At 41.9% G+C, this 19996-nt stretch overlaps 1 protein-coding gene across 9 annotated transcripts in view; it reads right to left on the bottom strand.

The window, feature by feature from the left end:
* rbm47 (RNA binding motif protein 47) overlaps window positions 1-19996 on the bottom strand; it is a 30746-nt gene that overhangs the window by 6886 nt on the left and 3864 nt on the right. For 7 of the 9 annotated variants that reach the window (XM_063882684.1, XM_063882688.1, XM_063882692.1 and 4 more), the window contains exons 3-4: window positions 564-1431; window positions 112-439 (exon numbers count right to left, since the gene is read on the bottom strand). In XM_063882684.1, coding sequence (XP_063738754.1) covers window positions 112-439; window positions 564-1400 — 1165 coding nt within the window. In that variant the 5' untranslated portion in view covers window positions 1401-1431. Of the gene's footprint in view, window positions 1-111; window positions 440-563; window positions 1432-5282; window positions 5301-11344; window positions 11559-19996 lie in introns of those variants that run through there. The other 2 variants (XM_063882686.1, XM_063882687.1) reach the window with 2 other exon arrangements.

Genomic DNA, 19996 nt, shown 5'->3' with positions numbered 1-19996 from the left:
TCCACTTAGTTTCTGCTGCCACCAACTTTTACATATAAAAATGCCTTTCAGAAAAACAATGTTGCTTTTGCAAATGATCATTACTGATACAAAAAAGGAATTCATTCTAACCTTTGACAAAGTAGTCTCTGTTGGGTCCAATGAGGGTGTTGTATGGGTAACCATAGTAGGCCAATGTGTAGGGATCACACTGGTAGACGTAGTTCTGTGGAGCCGGCTCTGGAGTGGCCGGAGCTCCCTTGGAGGCTTTCTGGCGAGAGTACTGCTCTTTATCAACAGGCTTGGCGAGCGTCACCTCGATGCAGGACCCCTCAACCTCTGTGCCATTGAGGTGGTCCATGGCCAGGACAGCATCGTCTCTGGAAGTAAAGTGGACGAAGGCGTAGTCACGGATTTTCTTCACACGTTCAACGCATCCAGCATTGAACTGGTTGAACACCTGATAGACAGAGACAATAAGTGATTGGTTAATGGTTAGCTATAGATTTTTCCATAAGGTATGTTCTTTACACAATAAAACCCTGCATCAAGAAATCCCTAAACTGAACAGTCAGCCGTCCCACCTGTCTGATCGTCTCCTCGCTGGTCTCCATCATGAGATTCCTGACGTAAAGGATCTTCACTGTTTCCATTACGTCTTCATCCACATCAATCTCCGGCTCGGCCCAGTCTACTGCGATCTGGTGGCCCCAAAGCTGAATTCGCCCAGGCATCAACTTCCTGCGAGCCATGGCGGCTGCACGGTGTGACTCATACTCTACAAAAGCAAAGCCTCGGTTCTTCATCTTGTCTGCAGCGCTGGCATAAACTATCACGTCCAGTACCCCTTCTGTCACTTTGGAGACCTCCTCCAGGATCTCCTCACGCTTTTTGGTTTTAGGGATGCCACCAATGAAAAGACGGCAGTTGTCCACGGAGGAGCAGACCCCCAGCAGCCGCCCCGGCCGTACTTCATAGTTGTTGAGCTCACGCACAGCACGCTTGGCCTCATGTTTCTCTGTGTACATCACAAACGCGTACCCTCTGTTCTTCCCGTCAAAGTCCATCATCAGCCGCATCTCATAGATGCGTCCTACGGACTCAAATACAGGGACTAGCTCATCCTCATAAACGTCCCGTGGGATCTTGCCCACAAAGATTTCACACCCCCTTGGTGGAGATGCAGCATTCCACCCAGGAGGAGGGCCATATTTACGCTGACCATTTTCCTGGACCATAGTGTAGCCGGTGCGCTCCATCAGGGTGACCAGTGCAGCCTCATTGGGAGCGCCTGCAACTCCCTCAGGGACGCTCATCTGTCCATGGAGAGGGTTGTGTGAGGCACCAGCAGGTTGGGAAGGTTTGGTGGGGGCAGCGTTATTGCTCATGGTTGACGAGGAAGCAGGATCTTCGGCTGTCATTCTGACAAAACCATCCAATCAGATCTGGGGCCTGAAGAGGGCAAAGAGAGACAGGTTTATCAATTAGAGTAAATTGTATCGTACGACAACTTATATCCAAGATGGATGTGTAAACACAAGAAGGAAGTATAAAAGAAAAACCTGGTAGTGTTCAGAAATCACCTTTTAAAATATGACACCGACATGTAGCTGCTTTTTGATTCAAAATGGTAATCAGTATGCAGACGAAGATTACCTAGCTTACAAAACAAACCAAAGGCACATGATGCGACTTGGACAGAATGAGGAAAATACAGCGTCTATAAATCCCCAGGGGCACCTTCCCCTATCAGTGGTTTTACAACCTTGTTTTGTTGAGTTCCTCAGATCCCTGGCTGATCACTGACCCCTATCAGAGAGAATGAAGGGCTGTAAACCCTGAAACCTCCAGCTCAAGGTTCACTGAGTACAACTGGGTCACATGCTCATTGTGTGTGTGTGTGTGTGTGTGTGTGTGTGTGTGTGTGTGTGTGTGTGTGTGTGTGTGTGTGTGTGTGTGTGTGTGTGTGTGTGTGTGTGTGTGTGTGTGTGTGTGTGTGTGTGTGTGTGTGCGTTTATGTGTGTGAGTGTCAGCAGTAAGTTAGACATGTTGTAGTTAAGCTAGATGAGGAATTCTGAGTAAAATATGACCCCACTTCATGCTGTGACAAAAGCTGTGCACCTTAATCTATCTTGCACATGAGCCTGATGCACACTCACCACAAGAGGGTGTTGGACTTTCAACTTCTTTATCATGAGTGTTATAGAGTGTGTGGGTGCAGCATGTTTAGTGTGTGTGTGTGTGTGTGTGTGTGTGTGTGTGTGTGTGTGTGTGTGTGTGTGTGTGTGTGTGTGTGTGTGTGTGTGTGTGTGTGTGTGTGTGTGTGTGTGTGTGTGTGGCTTCATTAAGGGTTATAATAGGAACAGGGAACAATCAGAAATCGGCTTCCCAAGAATAAACCTCTTACTCCAACACTGCCGGCATTGAGAACGGAACAATCCGCAGCATTTTAAATCCCCAAATCTCCACGCTGCGTACAACACTGAGGCAGCCAATCACAGCACACTACAAAGCAAACTAGTTTTGTCAGACTAAAGGTCATATAAGTAGAAAGAGTGTATAAAAAAGCGGCTATTGCTAGTTAGACAGGCAGTGTGTGGGTGTGTTTGTGCGTCACAAGATCGCCTGGACTTTGATGGAAACAGGTGAGGCAGCCAACAAAGGTAATGCTTCTAAGCCGAGCAACCATGGTAACGCACTCACTCATTTGACTTGACCCAATATCCCACTCTCCCACCCAAAGACACACACACATAGACAGACACACACCTGTTCACATGTTAGTTCACCCAAGGCTGGAGGGCTTAGAATAACCTGCACCTCGTCCATAGTGGGACAAAAATGATGCAAATGTCAACTTGAAGGAATAAAATGACTTGTATTGTAGACATAATGTTCATATTTGAATATCATGTTTGCGTTGAAGCACACTTATTATTCATGCATTTATTGATATGTACAGGAGCAAAGAAGGCCAAAACCTGGGCACAAAAAACCCCTGCAAAAACCAAGAGAGCAGAAAGACAGGATGTTGTTCCCTCCTTCTATCATTAGCCAGTAGTTTCTCTCTGGTGGTAAAGGTCGAGATGACATTAGATCATATAACACATTCATTTTAACAGAGTTTTTGACATCTAGTTTCTAGAAACACATCCTGACTCTGTTTAGCGAGAATATAGTGTTCACCACTCAAGATTTTCCAAATGGCCATCAGATTTGTATTCATTATGTGTGTGTTGTTTTCCCTCTGCTTCCGCAGCTCAACATGGCCTCCCTCTGTTCCTTCTATCGTGTGAATTGCTAACATGACTCCATCTCTTATCAGCCTTATCTAGCCAGAATGATGACAAAGGGAGGACAATATGCGCTTTGGGAGTTCTGCTCTGTGATAAAAGAAAAGAAGCCATGTGACACAGGTCAACAGTGTTTGTAACAAAGTAATGAACTTAGTTTATAAATCTTTCAAAATAAACTGTTATGCTTGTGTTTGCATAATGCATGTGTAATAAATAAAATATATGTATTGTTAAACCTTAGTGTTGGGGTTCCCTACTTCCTGCTTTTGACCACGTTGAAATATTCCTGACTTCCTGCAGACTGGACTGTTGTGCTGAGGTTTTCCTTTACTAGGAGAAACTCAGGAAATCACAAACCCAAGCGAAGCAAAACTTAGAGGGTCTGTTATAACCTCTCCTCCCTTGCAAAATATACAGAAATGAGAACAGTCAGTACGTGTGTGTGTGTGTGTGTGTGTGTGTGTGTGTGTGTGTGTGTGTGTGTGTGTGTGTGTGTGTGTGTGTGTGTGTGTGTGTGTGGTGTAGGAATATTTTGACAATCTAAGCATATCTGAAAAAGTGTATAAAGATAAGAAAACAGGACGTGCAAGTAATGCAACATGACATAGGAAAACTGTTACTATATATAAGTGAAAATGTTTGAAAGGTCAGACCTTAAACATGGTTGTGCACGATTTTCTCAAAGTGTTGATGTGTATGTAAGTGTCTGTGTGTGTGTGTGTGTGTGTGTGTGTCTGTGTGTGTGTGCGTGTGCGTGTGCGTGTGTGTGTGTGTGAAAGACAGAGAGAGAGAGAGAGAGAGAGAGAGAGAGAGAGAGAGAGAGAGGGCAACAATCTGTAGATGATTCACCGTGACCAACACAAATCACAGCCTTTACATGCACATGTACATTACATTGACAGCGTAAAGATTTACAGTTGTCTCAGTTATTATTACACAGGATTGTTAGAAAGAATATGATCACTAATGTGTGATTCGTCTATTCTGATTCAACCTCTTTGTTTCCAGCACAGCAGGAACAGCTAGAAGATAGGGGAAAGCATAACCTGCAGAGACACTCAGATCGCAACATGACTTCACCTGGTCAAAGGTTATAAACTCAGAGATGCTCAGGGGGGAAGAGCTGCGCAGGAAGGTAGAGAGCGAGGATTTGATTGGGTAACTGCGCCAACCTGCCGGGTTAAAGTGTTCCAGTTATTGCTGAGGAGATTGTCCATTACATTGTGTTTATGATTGATAGAAGCACCTGATTCTCTATGTATTAACAGCGGGTTATTGGAGACTGAATTGCTTTATGAGCAGGCAAAAAGGCTTTTACTGGCTTCCTCAGGATTATACCATAAGCACAGATTGACTAGTGCTGGCCAATTCCATCTTTCTTCTTTGCTTTATTAAAAAAGGTTTAAAAAAAGAAGAACATTTTAATTGACCGGACATTAAATCAACACTGCTATCATGTTTTCGTCTCATTCAGAAGTTTGTAAACCAACAATCCTGTCTTTCACTCTCAATTTAATGCAGATTATGCAGCAAAGAAAACCATTGTGTGGTTTCAATGTGTCTTTAGTTTGCTGTTATATTCTAAGTGACACTGATCCAGAAAAAAAACAGGCCACAAGGAAGCCGCCATCTTACCTGTGTGCGCACGCACATGGGCAAGACTACCCAGCAGCCTCTGACAATAGGGTCACAAGGTAGCAGGACGGGACCAATGAAACATCAACAATTACAAATGCAAAATCTGCTGTTTTAACACATCAACACTTCTCAAGCCTCCCTTCAAATGTGAGACGAAATTGTATAGACATAACTGTTAAAAAATAATCATTAAAGAGTCTCAATGAATAGAGTAGAGAATCCCTAAAACACTGAAACAGTCAGAGAGAGAGAAGGAAGTGAGAGTGAAACAGAGCAGAAATGTTGAGGAGGATATCACAGCAGAGGGATGTTGGTGGAAGAGAAGAGGAAGGAGAAGCAGAGAGCGGTCAGAGAGGAGGATATAGCTACCCTGTTGCTTCACAGCGTTGCGTGGCCGCCTGCTCTGGGAGTGTTAGTCCACCTCCATGAGAGACAGGTACAGCAGGGCACTGAGCACAGAGGCCAGCCTCCTCTACACACACACGCACGCACGCACGCACGCACGCACGCACGCACGCACACACACACACACACACACACACACACACACACACACACACACACACACACACACACACACACACACACACACACACACACACACACACTGCTGATCAACTTCACAACCCCCACACACACACACACACACACACACACACACATACACACACACACACACACACACACACACAAAGCATTAGAGCTGGTGAGGGTGGAGCTAAAGCATGTACTGTGTGTGTGTGTGTGTGTGTGTGTGTGTGTGTGTGTGTGTGTGTGTGTGTGTGTGTGTGTGTGTGTGTGTGTGTGTGTGTGTGTGTGTGTGTGTGTGTGCATGTGTCTGTGTCTTTGGGCAGATCCCAGCCTTACTTCTGAGGAAGTTTAGGGGAAACATGTTTTAAATATAAAATACACATAAATCACAAAAGTAATAAGGAAGGAAGGAAGTCATACTTTTTGAATGTTTCAATTGTATGCAACTTTTCGCTTAATAGTGTAGAAATATTGTAGGCCTACTTTTAACTCCACCACATTTATCTGTCGGCTCGTATGTTTTCCAAATGTACATTTTTAAATAATTGTGATTACTTTTTAAATATTAAACCAGTGTTTCCCAAACCTTTTGGCTGTGACCATTTGATTCAAATTATTTCCTATTATATCAGTCACAGGGGACATTTTCTTTTCTGCCTTTACTTTCGATACTTTTCTGAATACTTTGACCCCTGATAAATACACAAAGAAGCTGTTGCATAAACCTGCAAAGCTCCTCACTGTAACTAATGAAGACACAGTGGGTGATGGAGGTGGGAGGAGAGAAGGCTAATGGGAAAAGTAGTTTTCAATGGTTTTTAGGGTTTTCTGCTTAGAGTTGCAGAAACTGCAAAAGAAAGTCAGGAAACGGTCAGCCGGGGTTTTAATACTTCCTCATGTTGTTGTCTTACTCTGAGCTGCATTTGACAAAATTCTGACTGGGAGTAACCACTAGAGTGATTAATGTCATGTCAGCACAAGAGTACAACTGCGTGTGTGTGTGTGTGTGTGTGTGTGTGTGTGTGTGTGTGTGTGTGTGTGTGTGTGTGTGTGTGTGTGTGTGTGTGTGCGCGCATGTGTGTGTGTGTATTCGGGCATGCGCATGTGTTTTTTGTACATAACAACGGTGAACATGCTCCTAGCACGGCTTAACTTAACCAAACAACACACACCTTCCTGGGCAGTCAAGAGAGCAGTTAGAGAAACGGCGGAGAGAAAAAACAGCCAGATGAGAAAACGTCACTCGCTCAGTTTCTGTGTCTGTCTAAAAAACTCCCCACAGTGCTCTGAAGGAAAAAGCAAGGAAAGAGGGAATGAGGGACAGAGAGAGCAAATGGGGTAAGAGGGAGAGAGATGAAAGTCACAGTGTGTAGTCAACAGCACGCTGAGTTTCAGCTGCTATTGAAACCAGCCCCACTCCTTAACGACTGAGTAAACAGGCAAAAGAAAGTCTATTTAGCATAAAGACCAGAGAACGATGGAGAGACACAAAAGAAGAGATTAGAGAATGCATGATAGAGACCTTTAATCAAGTGCCATTTATAAAACTGTCAAAACCACTGGGATGATATTAGAAAGAATTAAATACTAATTCATTTATTAAGTCACATCTGATTTAAATAAGATGAAAGAGGATTCCCTGTCTTAACTGGCCCCCTGTCATTTTGAAAAAGAGACCCAGGGCAAAAATAAGTTGAGTATCCCTGCTCAAAGCCAAATGAGTCAATCTAAATCAAAGATTAACTGTCAGTCATTAGTGCGAGCCAATCAGGATGCAGACACGCCTCAGAGGCTTCAGGTGTTCTGGTGACCGCACAGACCATCAGGTCAGCGGTTAACCGTTGAACCCCATAGGTAAATCTGCCAAATTCCGAAAAACATTTAGTGTCTCTTCCCTCTTAATCATTGTTCGTGTTCACTAAACCATTGGTCGGAAACAAAAACACGCCACATACATCAACTGCTGCAGGTTTAATCCAGTCTTCATTTGAGGGTTTCTAATGGTTGAACAAACGAAAAATAAAACACTTTCCGCAAAAAAACGCTCTTAAAATAAGTGTTGATTTCTCTTTTGTAAGGGGTTATTTTCAGCCGTGAAATAATACACATTTTCAGTGCTACAGTATTTTGATTTTGCAAGGCAAAGTTACAAAAATAGTGACCATTATGGCAAAAAACAACCACATACATTTTGGGTCAGGATGGCTTTTTGTTCATGATGGGAGACAGTACACCAGACCGGATTTGATTTTTTAACATGGGGTTGAACTGAAAAACATTTAATTAACATGAACCAAAGCATAAATAATCACATAAGATAGCGCTTATTAGAGTTTGTTGGTTACCTTTGATAAGCTGGTTCTCTATTAAAGCCAGGGACACTCTCACACACACACACACACACACACACACACACACACACACACACACACACACACACACACACACACACACACACACACACACACACACACACACACACACACTGGAAAATGCAACACAGGCAAAAAGTTTGAATGAGCAGGAATAAAGTCAGGAATAAAGTCAGGAATAAAGTCAGCAATAAAGCGTTGCCGGTAATCAGTATCTCGGCCGGGAGCTTGCATTTTCTTCATCTATATAAGTAAATGAGTAGCATGTCACAAGACTTGAGGTCCTGCTGTTTATTTCTGTAGAGCGATACGACCTGGAGGGGTGCACCACAGTGTTAATCTCACGCTGTGTTTTCCTGGAAACAGTATCTCTAAAAGACAAGTGCACAAACCTCCAAACTGCTTCCTGCTGTGATTTTCGGTGTAATTGTTTCAGGTAGTTTACACAATTTCACTGTGTCCGTTAAATACTTAGAGGATTCATTTAGTTTAAAATCTGAGGAAGGAAAAATCGGAATGATGTGTTTGCGGGTTATAAATATAAAGCAACATAAAATAAATGTCAGTGTCTTTTGCACAGATTGCATTATGAAAGTCTGCCGCAGTAGATGACCAAGGCAAACAGTGACCCGACAGAGAGAACTGAGAACTGAAGCTGACCTTTCAGGACTCATGATGTCCTCACACTGCGGTTCACCCAGTTCAACTGTCAGCATGCTGACTAAGACAGGATGAGGCATTAAGTCACCTTGAAGGAAGCTGCGTTATCACAGTGTCTTAACATATCTGTTTTCTGTCCCTGAGTAAATATTATTTTGAGCAGCACACAGTCCCGGACAGTAGTTTACCAAGAAACATGAATGGTGCAACTATCAACTCCTTATGTTATTGTTTAACCCTCTCGGTCTGTGAAATGTTAGAAAGTTGTAAAACAAAAACTCCAAGATCTCAAAGTGACGTGGTTAATCTTTGTAATATACTTTATATATGTTTCAGGTTCAACTGATACTGCACTCAACACTAAAATAAGCTATATTTGTATTATATTTTCATAATTACAATGTATAAAATGTCAAACAATATGATAAAAAAGGGGCCGTTTCAAACTCCTTCATATGGTGCGTGCCAATTTTGTGCACAAGAGCAGGTTTACTTCAGAGATTCGCTGCTCCAGACTCTCGTTGAGCGTGCCCCTCCATGAGTATTTACTGGAGCTCCTAAAGACCAACATTTCAGGTTGAAGGGCATGTCTATAATTCCATATGATGTAACCTATGTTTGGTCTATTTAACAGAGTAACATAAATACACAACAACAGATTAAATGTGTAATCTGGAAAGACAATTTGTAGAAAAACAGCATTATTTAAACCCATTTCTTTATGTATTCAAATTGTGAATTATGTCTCAAACGTAGCTTAATGCTGTCATATGCTACTTCTGGTTACAAGAACATAACTGGGAACACTACAGGTGAACCTATAATATCCATGAATTAACATAAACCCCTGATGTAACATTTTAAGTACAATTAAACACATTGACCACAGACCGTGCTCCAGTCCTGTTTCTCTCCTCCCATCATGTACCTGTCACCCTCATTCCTGTGGTTCACTCAAGCTCATGTAGAAAAAGAAAGTAGAGAGAGAGTGATTATTGAGAGCAGCCCGAGAGGCTAATGAACAGAGAGGAGGGCACCAAATGTCCGGGCCTCCCTCAGAGCTGAAAAGCCCTTAAAAGTGAAACTGGCCAGAAGAATTTCAGGTCAGACGGAGTGCGTTAGTGACCGGCTTCAGCTCAACCCAACCTCACCACGGAGGGATGATTCCAGTTCATTTACTCTCAGAGCCCCCCTGCCTTTAGCACCTTGACATTTGTCCACTCAAAACACCACACTTTTACTCAAACACTATGACTTTAGGCGATGTAGCAAAGAGCCATTTTCTCTCAAATACCAGCATCAGCAGTGAAAATGACTGATTCAAACTAATCCTAAGGGCTTTGGATTCAGACTGAATACAAAAGCATGACAGGATAAAAAGGTCAACTGCAAGCGAATATTGCCACATATGTCCCCTCACACAACTTCACAGTCATTACTAATCATAAGAGCTGCTTTAGCTTTAGCGCTAGCTCAAAGGGGCTTTGCTTCCTTAGGCAAACACATTCCTCAGGCTAATCAGCTAGCCCGCTCAAGGCCACAGCAGACATTGTTTCAGACAATTACTACTGACGTTGACAGTGTCACACACTCGTGATAAAGGCTTTAGTGGCCCTTGTGTGTGTGTGTGTGTGTGTGTGTGTGTGTGTGTGTGTGTGTGTGTGTGTGTGTGTGTGTGTGTGTGTGTGTATTGTATATAAGGGGATACTGGCAAGATTTAAGCCATGTGGAGAGTTGCTGATATGTGACACACTTGATAAATGATTGGAATATAACTTCATTAAGGTTTTTCTTTTAGCATCCTTCCCTGTGTCACCTACCAAGCAGGCTTTCAAATGAGCTCACCTTCATACACACTTTCATAATCAAACAATGTCCCACCCTGTCTACAAACACAGTCAAGAGAGACTCCTACAATGGCACAGTTGCCCAAACGTGGAACTGAAGTAACTGTTGTCACTAAAATCACTTTGCTTTAATTGTATATAAGAAGAAAAGTCAACTGAATCGTAATAACAGTGAATGGCATAATTCTTACTGCATCTATGGCCTTCAATGCCATATAAATTACACACACACACACACACACACACACACACACACACACACACACACACACACACACACACACACACACACACACACACACACACACACACACACACACACACCAATCAGCTCACCTCATCGGGATTAAAGTCCACATTTTATATGACGGAGAACCCGGAAATCTATGGTCTACATTAATACCAGCCTCTCCATGTAGTTTTTTTTTTATCCCTCTCCCTAAACACACATAATCATACACACACACACACACACACACACACAACAGTGCCATGCCACTCCACTGGTTCCACTGGTTTCATTGTCAGGACCTCTTGGTATCTTTTCAATCACTGATTGGTTTAAGTGCCTTTGTTTCTGCCTATACATATTTTGGCTCTGACAAATCAACGAAACTGGGAAGTACAGTAACTCTAGACATCAAACAACTGCCAGATTTCATCCGAAAGTAGAGAGAAAAGTATGCAACAAGACAGTTCTATCAAATGTCTCCTTCAGAAGGCTGTTAGGTTTGGTAATAGAGAGGATCATCACGCCAAAAATAAGTTTTTTAAAACATACGATCAGACAATTTTCTTTTAATCTAGAAAGTAGCAATAAAGTCTCGCACACTCTGGCTCTCTATGCATTTTCCTCCAAGTTGCAGAATGAAATGATTCAACATCAAAAGTAATTATTAGAAAACATTAAAATGAGAGGTTGATGCAATAGCAAAAAGTGAAAGTAGACTTTAAAATAGAGGTTTTTAGTTTCAAGAGACAATCAAAAAGACAGAAACACGAGTCATTGTTAACGCAGTACCTGTATCCCAAACTGAGGGCTGTAGATATCAACGAGCAGGCAATCAAGATGCAGATGGTGCCGGTGTGGTTTGATTTTGAACAATCACACTTAAAATAAAATTCACTTTGTGACATTGACAGGATGCAGCAGTGAGACTGTCTCCTTGCCTGCCTGCGTCTCAGTGTTTGAGTGTGGAGGTAAGCAAAGGTGGCTTAGTGTTTACTCGTTCTCAATGGCAAGAAGAGAGAGGTGGGGCCACTAAGTACAGGTAAGCCCCCCCTCCCCCCCACCATCACAACCACCTTTTTTCTCCCTGCAATCTCTCTCTCTCTCTTGATAAGGAATAAGACAGGGAAAGGGAGGGTGAGGTATAAAAGGGCAGAGGGTGTGACAACTGATTGACAACAACCAAGAAAAAGTCATTGGCTGTGTGTGCAGGTATATTTAGAGAAATAAAATGGTGAAGCACTGAAAGAAATAATAATAACCAGATTAAAATACGTTTTTTTAAAAACCCTGAAGAATAACGTTGTAGCAAACATTTCAGAAACAAGACTTTGCAAGGTCGCAGAAGAAATGAGGCATTACCAGCAACCGCCATGGGTATGTCATCCATCCTGAAGCTGCCACCCATGACCGGATCATCACCCGCACCAACTCATCTGACCACATCACCCCCATTCTTATTCAACTACACTGGCTATCTATACGATACTGTTCTGACTACAGAAACATTCTACTCATATATAAAGCTCTCCACAACCTAGCCCCCATCTACATAACTGACCTCCTTCAGGAGTACACCCCGTCCCGCACCCTCCGCTGTTCCTCCGTTGGACTACTGTCCATCCCCAGCTGTCGCCTCAGCACCATGGGTGCTCGAGCTTTCAGCTGCTCAGCACCCAGACTCTGGAACTCCTTGCCAATACATATCCGACTGATTTCGTAACAACATTCAAAACCCAACTCAAAACCCACCTATTCAAACTGGCATTATAAACTGTACTTCCATTTCCTGTTGTTTGTCTTGTTTTACCCCGGCTGTCCACTGTTTTAACTCTCCCTATATTACCCTATGCCATGTAAGGTGTCCTTGGGTGCTTTGAAAGGCGCCAACCAAATAAAATGTATTATTATTATTATTATGACCAGTATGTGTATCTGTATTAAACAGCCAAACCTGATATCTGAAATAAAATCTGATTTGAGCACAGCCCTGGTCAAATGTTATTATGTATTTATTGACAAACTGGACTTTACTTATTATGTATGGACATAATGTCACCATATCGGGTTTGACTCATCCTCAGGCTACCTATTCAATAGTTGTTGAGATATCTCTGGAACAAAGTGGTGGATCAAAACCAACCAAATTCCTCAAATGTGTGAGAAAAAACATTTACAGAAACAAAGTACAGCTAACCCTAAAAAAAAAAAAAAATCTGTCCGTTCAGTCGTCAGTATTACCCAACCTGAGATCATATATCCCAGGGAGCAACCGTGTGGTTTCATCAAACTAAATATTAGCTTTTTGTATCTTAAGGAACCTTTTTTAAAAAAAACCTTGTAGGTCAATATAGACTCAAAATCATTCAAACAGTACAGAGAAAGCTTCTGTAAATCTTTTCCCGAGGCCTATTAGGAAAAACCTGTTGACGGCTGAAGTTATCAGGTTTTTCTGTGATCATGAGGATTTCTCAGCTTGTTTGAATGCCCTAGTGGGTAAATGTAGTATGTTATTGCATGTTTATGCAAATGTTCATTTGATGGCCCTCTTCTGAATAACTCATGTGTTAACAGGCAGCCTGGTCTCCTCAATATCATGTCACCATATCGGGATTTACGCTTTGAGGGAAATGTATTTGGTCCTGGGTTACGTTAACGCTTTACGCAGAAGTCAACACAAATGAGGAGGACGGGGTGGCTGGATGGCTTAAAATATATATTTTTTAGCCAGAAAAATGTAGGTCCTTACAGTAATTATTTTAGGAAGATCCATGATCTTTTACTGAACCTTCAAAGAAGTTATTTTAAGCAATTAGTTGGTTAACAACCCTAACCATGTTTTGAAAAGTGCAAACCACAATCTGGAAGTGAACACATTTCCCTTTAAACATACAAGGGAATGCAGTATAGTTATTTGGGAAGGTAATTTTCATGAAGACATGTTTGTCGGGGGACCCGGCACCTTAATCATTAATCATGATGATTTATGTTTAGTTAACAAGTGCTAATAAACCTTTATTTTCTCATGCAGTTATATTATCCGTTTATGAACAGATAAACAAAGTGGAGATAAAGAGAATACAATCCAGACTAAATCTGTCACATTCCAATCATATTTGCCAGAAACACAGAGAGTGCATTGACAATGTGTGGAAGTGTATTTAACCTTAAACAACCATTTAGGGGGGAACGAGGTCTGTAGCTCTTATCAGACGGGGTGCCATTCTATGCCACTACAAGTGTGTGTATGTGAGTTTGAGTGTGTGCTGTGGCCATTGTACAAGTGAAACATTAACCAATGACTCTGTTAATGAAGGACATGCAATCACCAATTCTCGCCTTTTTGGCACACACACACACACACACACACACACACACAACACACACACACACACACACACACACACACACACACACACACACACACACACACACACACAGTATATGTAGATAGCCAGTTCAAAGTTTACAGATGGAGAAATGTATTCTTGACGCCAACAGAGTGGTTGGAGTGAAGGCCGTGTGCAGCCATAAACCTACATTAGAGGAGAGGGTGATTCAAAGACCAAGATGACTTTAATGCCAGCACACTGTATCACACAAACACACTCTCACTTACAAACACACAAGTATTTAGTAAAGGGAAAAGAAAATGTCAACTTTAAGATGTAAAACACAAGAAAACTGGGGGAATTATATATACAGCTACAGATACAAATCTTTATCTCTACATGTATGGCAGCCATTCCAGTGTTTGTTGAATTTCAACGCATAGACAAATTGTCAGTAGTTTATAAAATAAAATAATAATAATTTTAAAAATCATTTAACTCAAAGACATACCTATAAATAATAAAACAAGAGAAAATGGTAATGCTGAAGTGGTCTCCTAATTTTCTCCGGGGCTGTATATGTATATAAACTGCTAATACATGCTAGGGATTGTCCCCTTCCTGAGACAGCTGCATGTGTTTAAGAGGGGAGGGGATACACACATGAAGAAAAAAGGTAGTAGAAGATAAAAAACACAATCCACCAGAAGGGACTATGATAAAAAGGAAAATATGTCTGTTATAAAGGCACGAGTCATGCACTGAAGATAGCCATCCGTCCGAGACAGACAGAGAGACATGGGGGAACTGGCCTGACTGGTCTGATATGAACCCACACACAACGAAACAAGCTGCACACAAACAGATTCAAACGGTCACTGACTCAGATGGGGGGGATGTTAAAGTCTGAGGAAAAATTGAAGAGTTTCTGTCTGCCAAACTCAGGGTAACATACACAGAGACACACAATTTCCCAGATATCTGTATCCCAGATAAAAGATTGCAGAGCAGTTAATTGCAGTATGTTTTACTAACACCATTTGTATTTATCATTTTAAGCTTCATCATTCAATTTCAATATAGTTTAAACTGTTCATAATGTACTGTTGTTTAAATGTTCTGTAACTGTGATCTATAAAATGACAATTTTTTCGTTTTATTTCACAAATACTATTTTGGGAGCAAGAAAAATAACAGCCACATGCGCACACACACACACACACACACACACACACACACACACACACACACACACACACACACACACACACACACACACACACACACACACACACTCTCATGTTAAACTGTATTGTTTGTCAGTTTCCACTTGGTATCAGTGGCGCTTTAAAATGATAAGTTTGTTTAAAAATGATTCAAATGTGGGTCAGTGAAACTTACTGCCTTAATTTCAACACAGGGTTGATGAAATGTGTCCTATGTGACTAAAATATCATGCCAAAAATGATGTTCTACAAGGCTTTAGCATGTGAGATTTAACATTGAGTCAGAGACAGCAACAGACATGTTATGGAAACAATGAATGAAACTGGTCGAAGGTATGCCATTGTTTGAACACTTTAACCAACTGCTAATGGTAACAAAAATACAACAGAAATGTGAGATGTGTCTGGTAACCGCAGGCATGTCAGACCTCTGAAGGGTTTCAGCAGAGCAAAGTGCTTGTTTGTTAAGGAAATACTTAAAGCAGAAACACTTAAAAAATAGTGTCTGCGTGTGTTTTACTTTGATTTTGACCTTGAACGTTCTGAAATCCCCATTTCCTTCTGTATCTTTTTCTCCTTCTACCTCACTTGTACTATCAATATAAAAAAAATAAAAAAAATACAGAAATTATAATAAGCGATAGTAGAGAAATAAGACAAACGGATAAAACAAATATTGCTTTGTTGTTGTTTTTAAATCCTGGATCAAGACTCATAATGTTTAGATTCAATGCATAACTTCAACTGAAACTACGAGTCAGACAGGTTCATTCATTTCTACAAAATAGAAATTGAAACTAAACCTCCTCAAGTACACTGAAAACTACAAGTAATGGGACATTCAAAACCAAATAACAAATGTATTTTTGAATGCACAGCTCCTACATTTTTGGAAGCAGGTAATTTAACACTTTAGGTCCGGTAAAGAGTTTTGCATTGAAATTTGTAAAAAAGTACAAATTAAACTTTTTAAACAAAACCACTTCAGCCACCCCTCTCCTTAAACACCACAGGGTCACACACATGTGGATGGTCAACTCGTGCGTGTGTGCATGAGGTGTGTGAAAGGGACAGACAGATTTACTGTAAACCAATCGATGATGAGTGTAAAAGTGCTGTTGTTACTTCAAAACTTCCAACAGTTCCACTGCCTATCGAGAAAAGTGTGACTGTTCTGTAACACTTCCTCATTCAAAGGTTCACCTCACATCCTTTAACACCCATCAACCAATCTCAGTGTTCCACTTATGATTAACAAAAATGACTCGGCACAAAAATGAGAGCCTTTCTGCCCTCCCACAAAACACACACACACACACACACACACACACACACACACACACACACACACACACACACACACACACACACACACACACACACACACACACACACACACACACACACACACACACACACACACACACACAGGCTCTAACATTAAAGTCCAACATTTTGTTTTCCATCCTGATGAAAGAAGTTTCCCCTTTTGCCTAGAATTTGGTCAGCTGACACTGCAGTCATGTGACTTGTCGCTATCCAATGGCAGCTCAGGGCATTGTGTGTTTAGGTGCTACAATCACTGCCAAGGTCAAGGAGACATGGAAGGAGAGAGAGAGCGAGAGAGAGAGAGAGAGAGAGAGAGAGAGAGAGAGAGAGAGAGAGAGAGAGAGAGATGGTAGAAGGAGTTTGACGACTAAAGGACAAAAGAAAGAGTCATCCTCATGACTTATAACCACACCGAAGCCACTTATTACCTTGTCACTAGCCAGTAACCATTTTAACGTCAACATGTGTGACTGTCTTCTCCCAACTCTGGGAAACAACACTGACTCTCTATGTGATTAAGTGTGACCTGCATATTTCAGATAAAAGCACAGGATAAGCTCAAATTTGAGCAGATCTGGAAGGACTAACCGTTAAGAAAACAAATCCTCCTGGTTTTGATTTGGTGACATTCGGTTATGTGTCAATTCAAGGGAAGGAGTGCATGATTTGCTGGCATCTAGGGCTGCAGTTGTAGATTGCATTCAGCTGAATACCCCTCATCCTCACCCCTCCCTCTACCAGACTGTAGTTACGCTGCAGTACCTTCACCTTCCATCCATCCTCAACATAACATCCTTGAAATAATAACTAATAAGTAATGAAATTCTGGTGTTGCATTTTAGATGCGTCACAGAGAACTTCAGGGGCCTATCTGTTTAGTAGTTCTGTCTTGAGCTACGGTAGAACGCTTGGTAGTGCAACATGAGGGACAACAATTCACAATTTCACTTAATTAAACCATAGTTAAATATGTTATGTTACTTTCTACCAATAGATCGTCCGAAATCCTGCACACTGGCCCTTTAAGACAAACTGAAACCTCAAACTTCACACTGTCTGACAGGTTGTGGCAAAGAAAACAAATGTGGGAGCGCCTTGTTAGACGACTGGTTTCAGCACATGCCATATAACCGCAACAGTTTGTGTTCGATTGCATATCGGATATCTGATCCCTCCCTTTCCCTCTGTGCATATCTCACAATTTCTGTTCATCTTTCATGCAAGATCTTGCATCCCATACACAGTGTTTCCATGTAAGGACTACTACAAATGAGTCAGTTAAAGCTTATAAATGACCCTTTTCTCTTTAGCAGGAAGCAGATGATTATTAAATGGCAAGATGATAATGCAAGTGCCAGAAACTGTAATCTGATGTAATGTTACCTACATTAACACACACATGTATGTCTGCTGTAAATGTACAGGCATCTTCTGGCAATCCTAAACCTGCAATTCTCACCATCACTTGAAAAGTTTCCTGGAAAGATGAATTGTTTTCTAGCACAAGGACACACAACACACACACACACACACACACACACAATCGTACAGACACACCATCACACCGACCAGGAAAGTGAGAAGGAAAAATGAACAGGCAGATAAGAGCTGAATGAAAAGCTGGTGGAATATCAGCGCGGGTCAACTCCAGCTAACGCCCCCTAATCACAGATCCCTTCACACACAATAGCTAAACAGCCAAACAATGTCACGCGAAACAGCGGTGTTATGAAAAGAAATCATCCTGAGAAACTAACCTGCTATGTAATCCACCTGTTCACCTGCTGAAACTACTCATGAAACTAGAAATGGGATAAAAAAGTGTAGCGGTGTGTGTGTGTGTGTGTGTGTGTGTGTGTGTGTGTGTGTGTGTGTGTGTGTGTGTGTGTGTGTGTGTGTGTGTGTGTGTGTGTGTGTCAGTTTTGTGAATGGGTTCACAGAGTCAGTCTCGGCCATGGAACATTCCACTCTGGTAAGGGGCAGGGGTTGGGGGTGGGGGTGGGGGGGGTGGAGGTTGGTGCATTGGTGTGTGTCTGTGTGTGTGTGGGGTCTTATCGCAAAAGGCAGTGTTGTATCGCTACTTTTTTGTCCCCATACCTACACACTTCCACACAAATAAACACACACCCGTCAACACCGCTTGCATTTGCTGCCTGCTTTCCTTGCCAGATCAAATCACCCACTGCCCCCACACACACACACACACACACACACACACACACACACACACACACACACACACACACACACACACACACACACACACACACACACACACACACACACACACACACACACCTTGCCTATTGGCCTGCTGTCCAGACAACTAGCCCATTGTGTGTAGCAACAGGTATGCAGAGAAGAGGCCGTTTGAGAACAGGATGCTCTGTCCATGTATAAGTGTGCAAGCAAGTAAAAGGATAGCTTCACCTTTTTTTTTATTATTCTAGCATGCCCACAACACCACCACTGAAGAGATCTCCAATGATTCAATGAATCCAGTGACAATGTCCCTATAATGAACTCTTCACAGCCAGTATGCACAACAATCACAGCATGAATAATGGGTAACACTTTACAATAAGACTACCCTTATAAAGGGTTTACGAAAAGTTTATAATTAATGTATTAATTAGGTTGTGAACACTTTATACATCCTTAATACGCTTTTATAGGACAATAGATACACAGGGCAACTGTGACCAGTAGGGAGAATCAACTCAGTGAACAACAGACACCAAGGAGGTAGCCAGGATAAGGCTTAGTCATCTTGCCAAATAGTGAGCCTCTGTTGATCTATGACAACTGTGTTAGAACTGGTATATACTGTAAATGGTTCTGAATGAACAATAAGGTGTTTACAACCTAATTAATAACCTAAATATAAACCCTTCATGAATCCTTTATAGGGGTAGTCTTATTGTAAAGTGTAGAGAGAAAACTTTGTATTTTTAAAAACAGGCTTTAATATGTCTCTATTCATCTGAAGAAGGCCAAAGGAGGAGGCAGAAACTCGCAGGGAAATGGAGCATAATAACAGCATTAGCGTACAAGCAGGTTGAATGACACAGAGGGAGGAACGGAGGGTTCAGCAGTGTCACCACACAGGAGGGGGGGCGGAGGGGTTACACAGGGGTTAAAGGTTGAGCCGCAGACGTGGAGGGGGGTCCGAGAGAGAAATGAAGGCAGGAGGAGGAGGGGGGGGGGGTGTTGATCCAGCCTCCTCAGTGAGTGGATGTCACCTGTTTACACACTACACAGTGTGCACGGCCTCTGCCACGTTCTCAGAAGAGAGTCTGTTACACAATGTCTCAGCTCATTGGATCACTGTCGTTTTAAAAAATGACCTCTTTATGGTCTGGTGGTATCGATCCATGCAGATAGTTGAGGGTTTTTTTCGTCCACCTTTTAAAATATCTATCTTTGACATTTCTGCCTCGTTCCCTGTCCATTGGAGGTGCATGGAAACTTCAATTTATATAATTGTAAATACTTTCAACTGAAAGAATAGTCTGCATCACAACAGTCTGTAGTGAGGTTTTGCTAACCATGTCTCC

The sequence above is a fragment of the Eleginops maclovinus genome, chromosome 5 (assembly GCF_036324505.1).
Source record: "Eleginops maclovinus isolate JMC-PN-2008 ecotype Puerto Natales chromosome 5, JC_Emac_rtc_rv5, whole genome shotgun sequence".
Lineage (NCBI taxonomy): Eukaryota > Metazoa > Chordata > Actinopteri > Perciformes > Eleginopidae > Eleginops > Eleginops maclovinus.
This window is presented reverse-complemented; position numbering and strand designations above follow the sequence as displayed.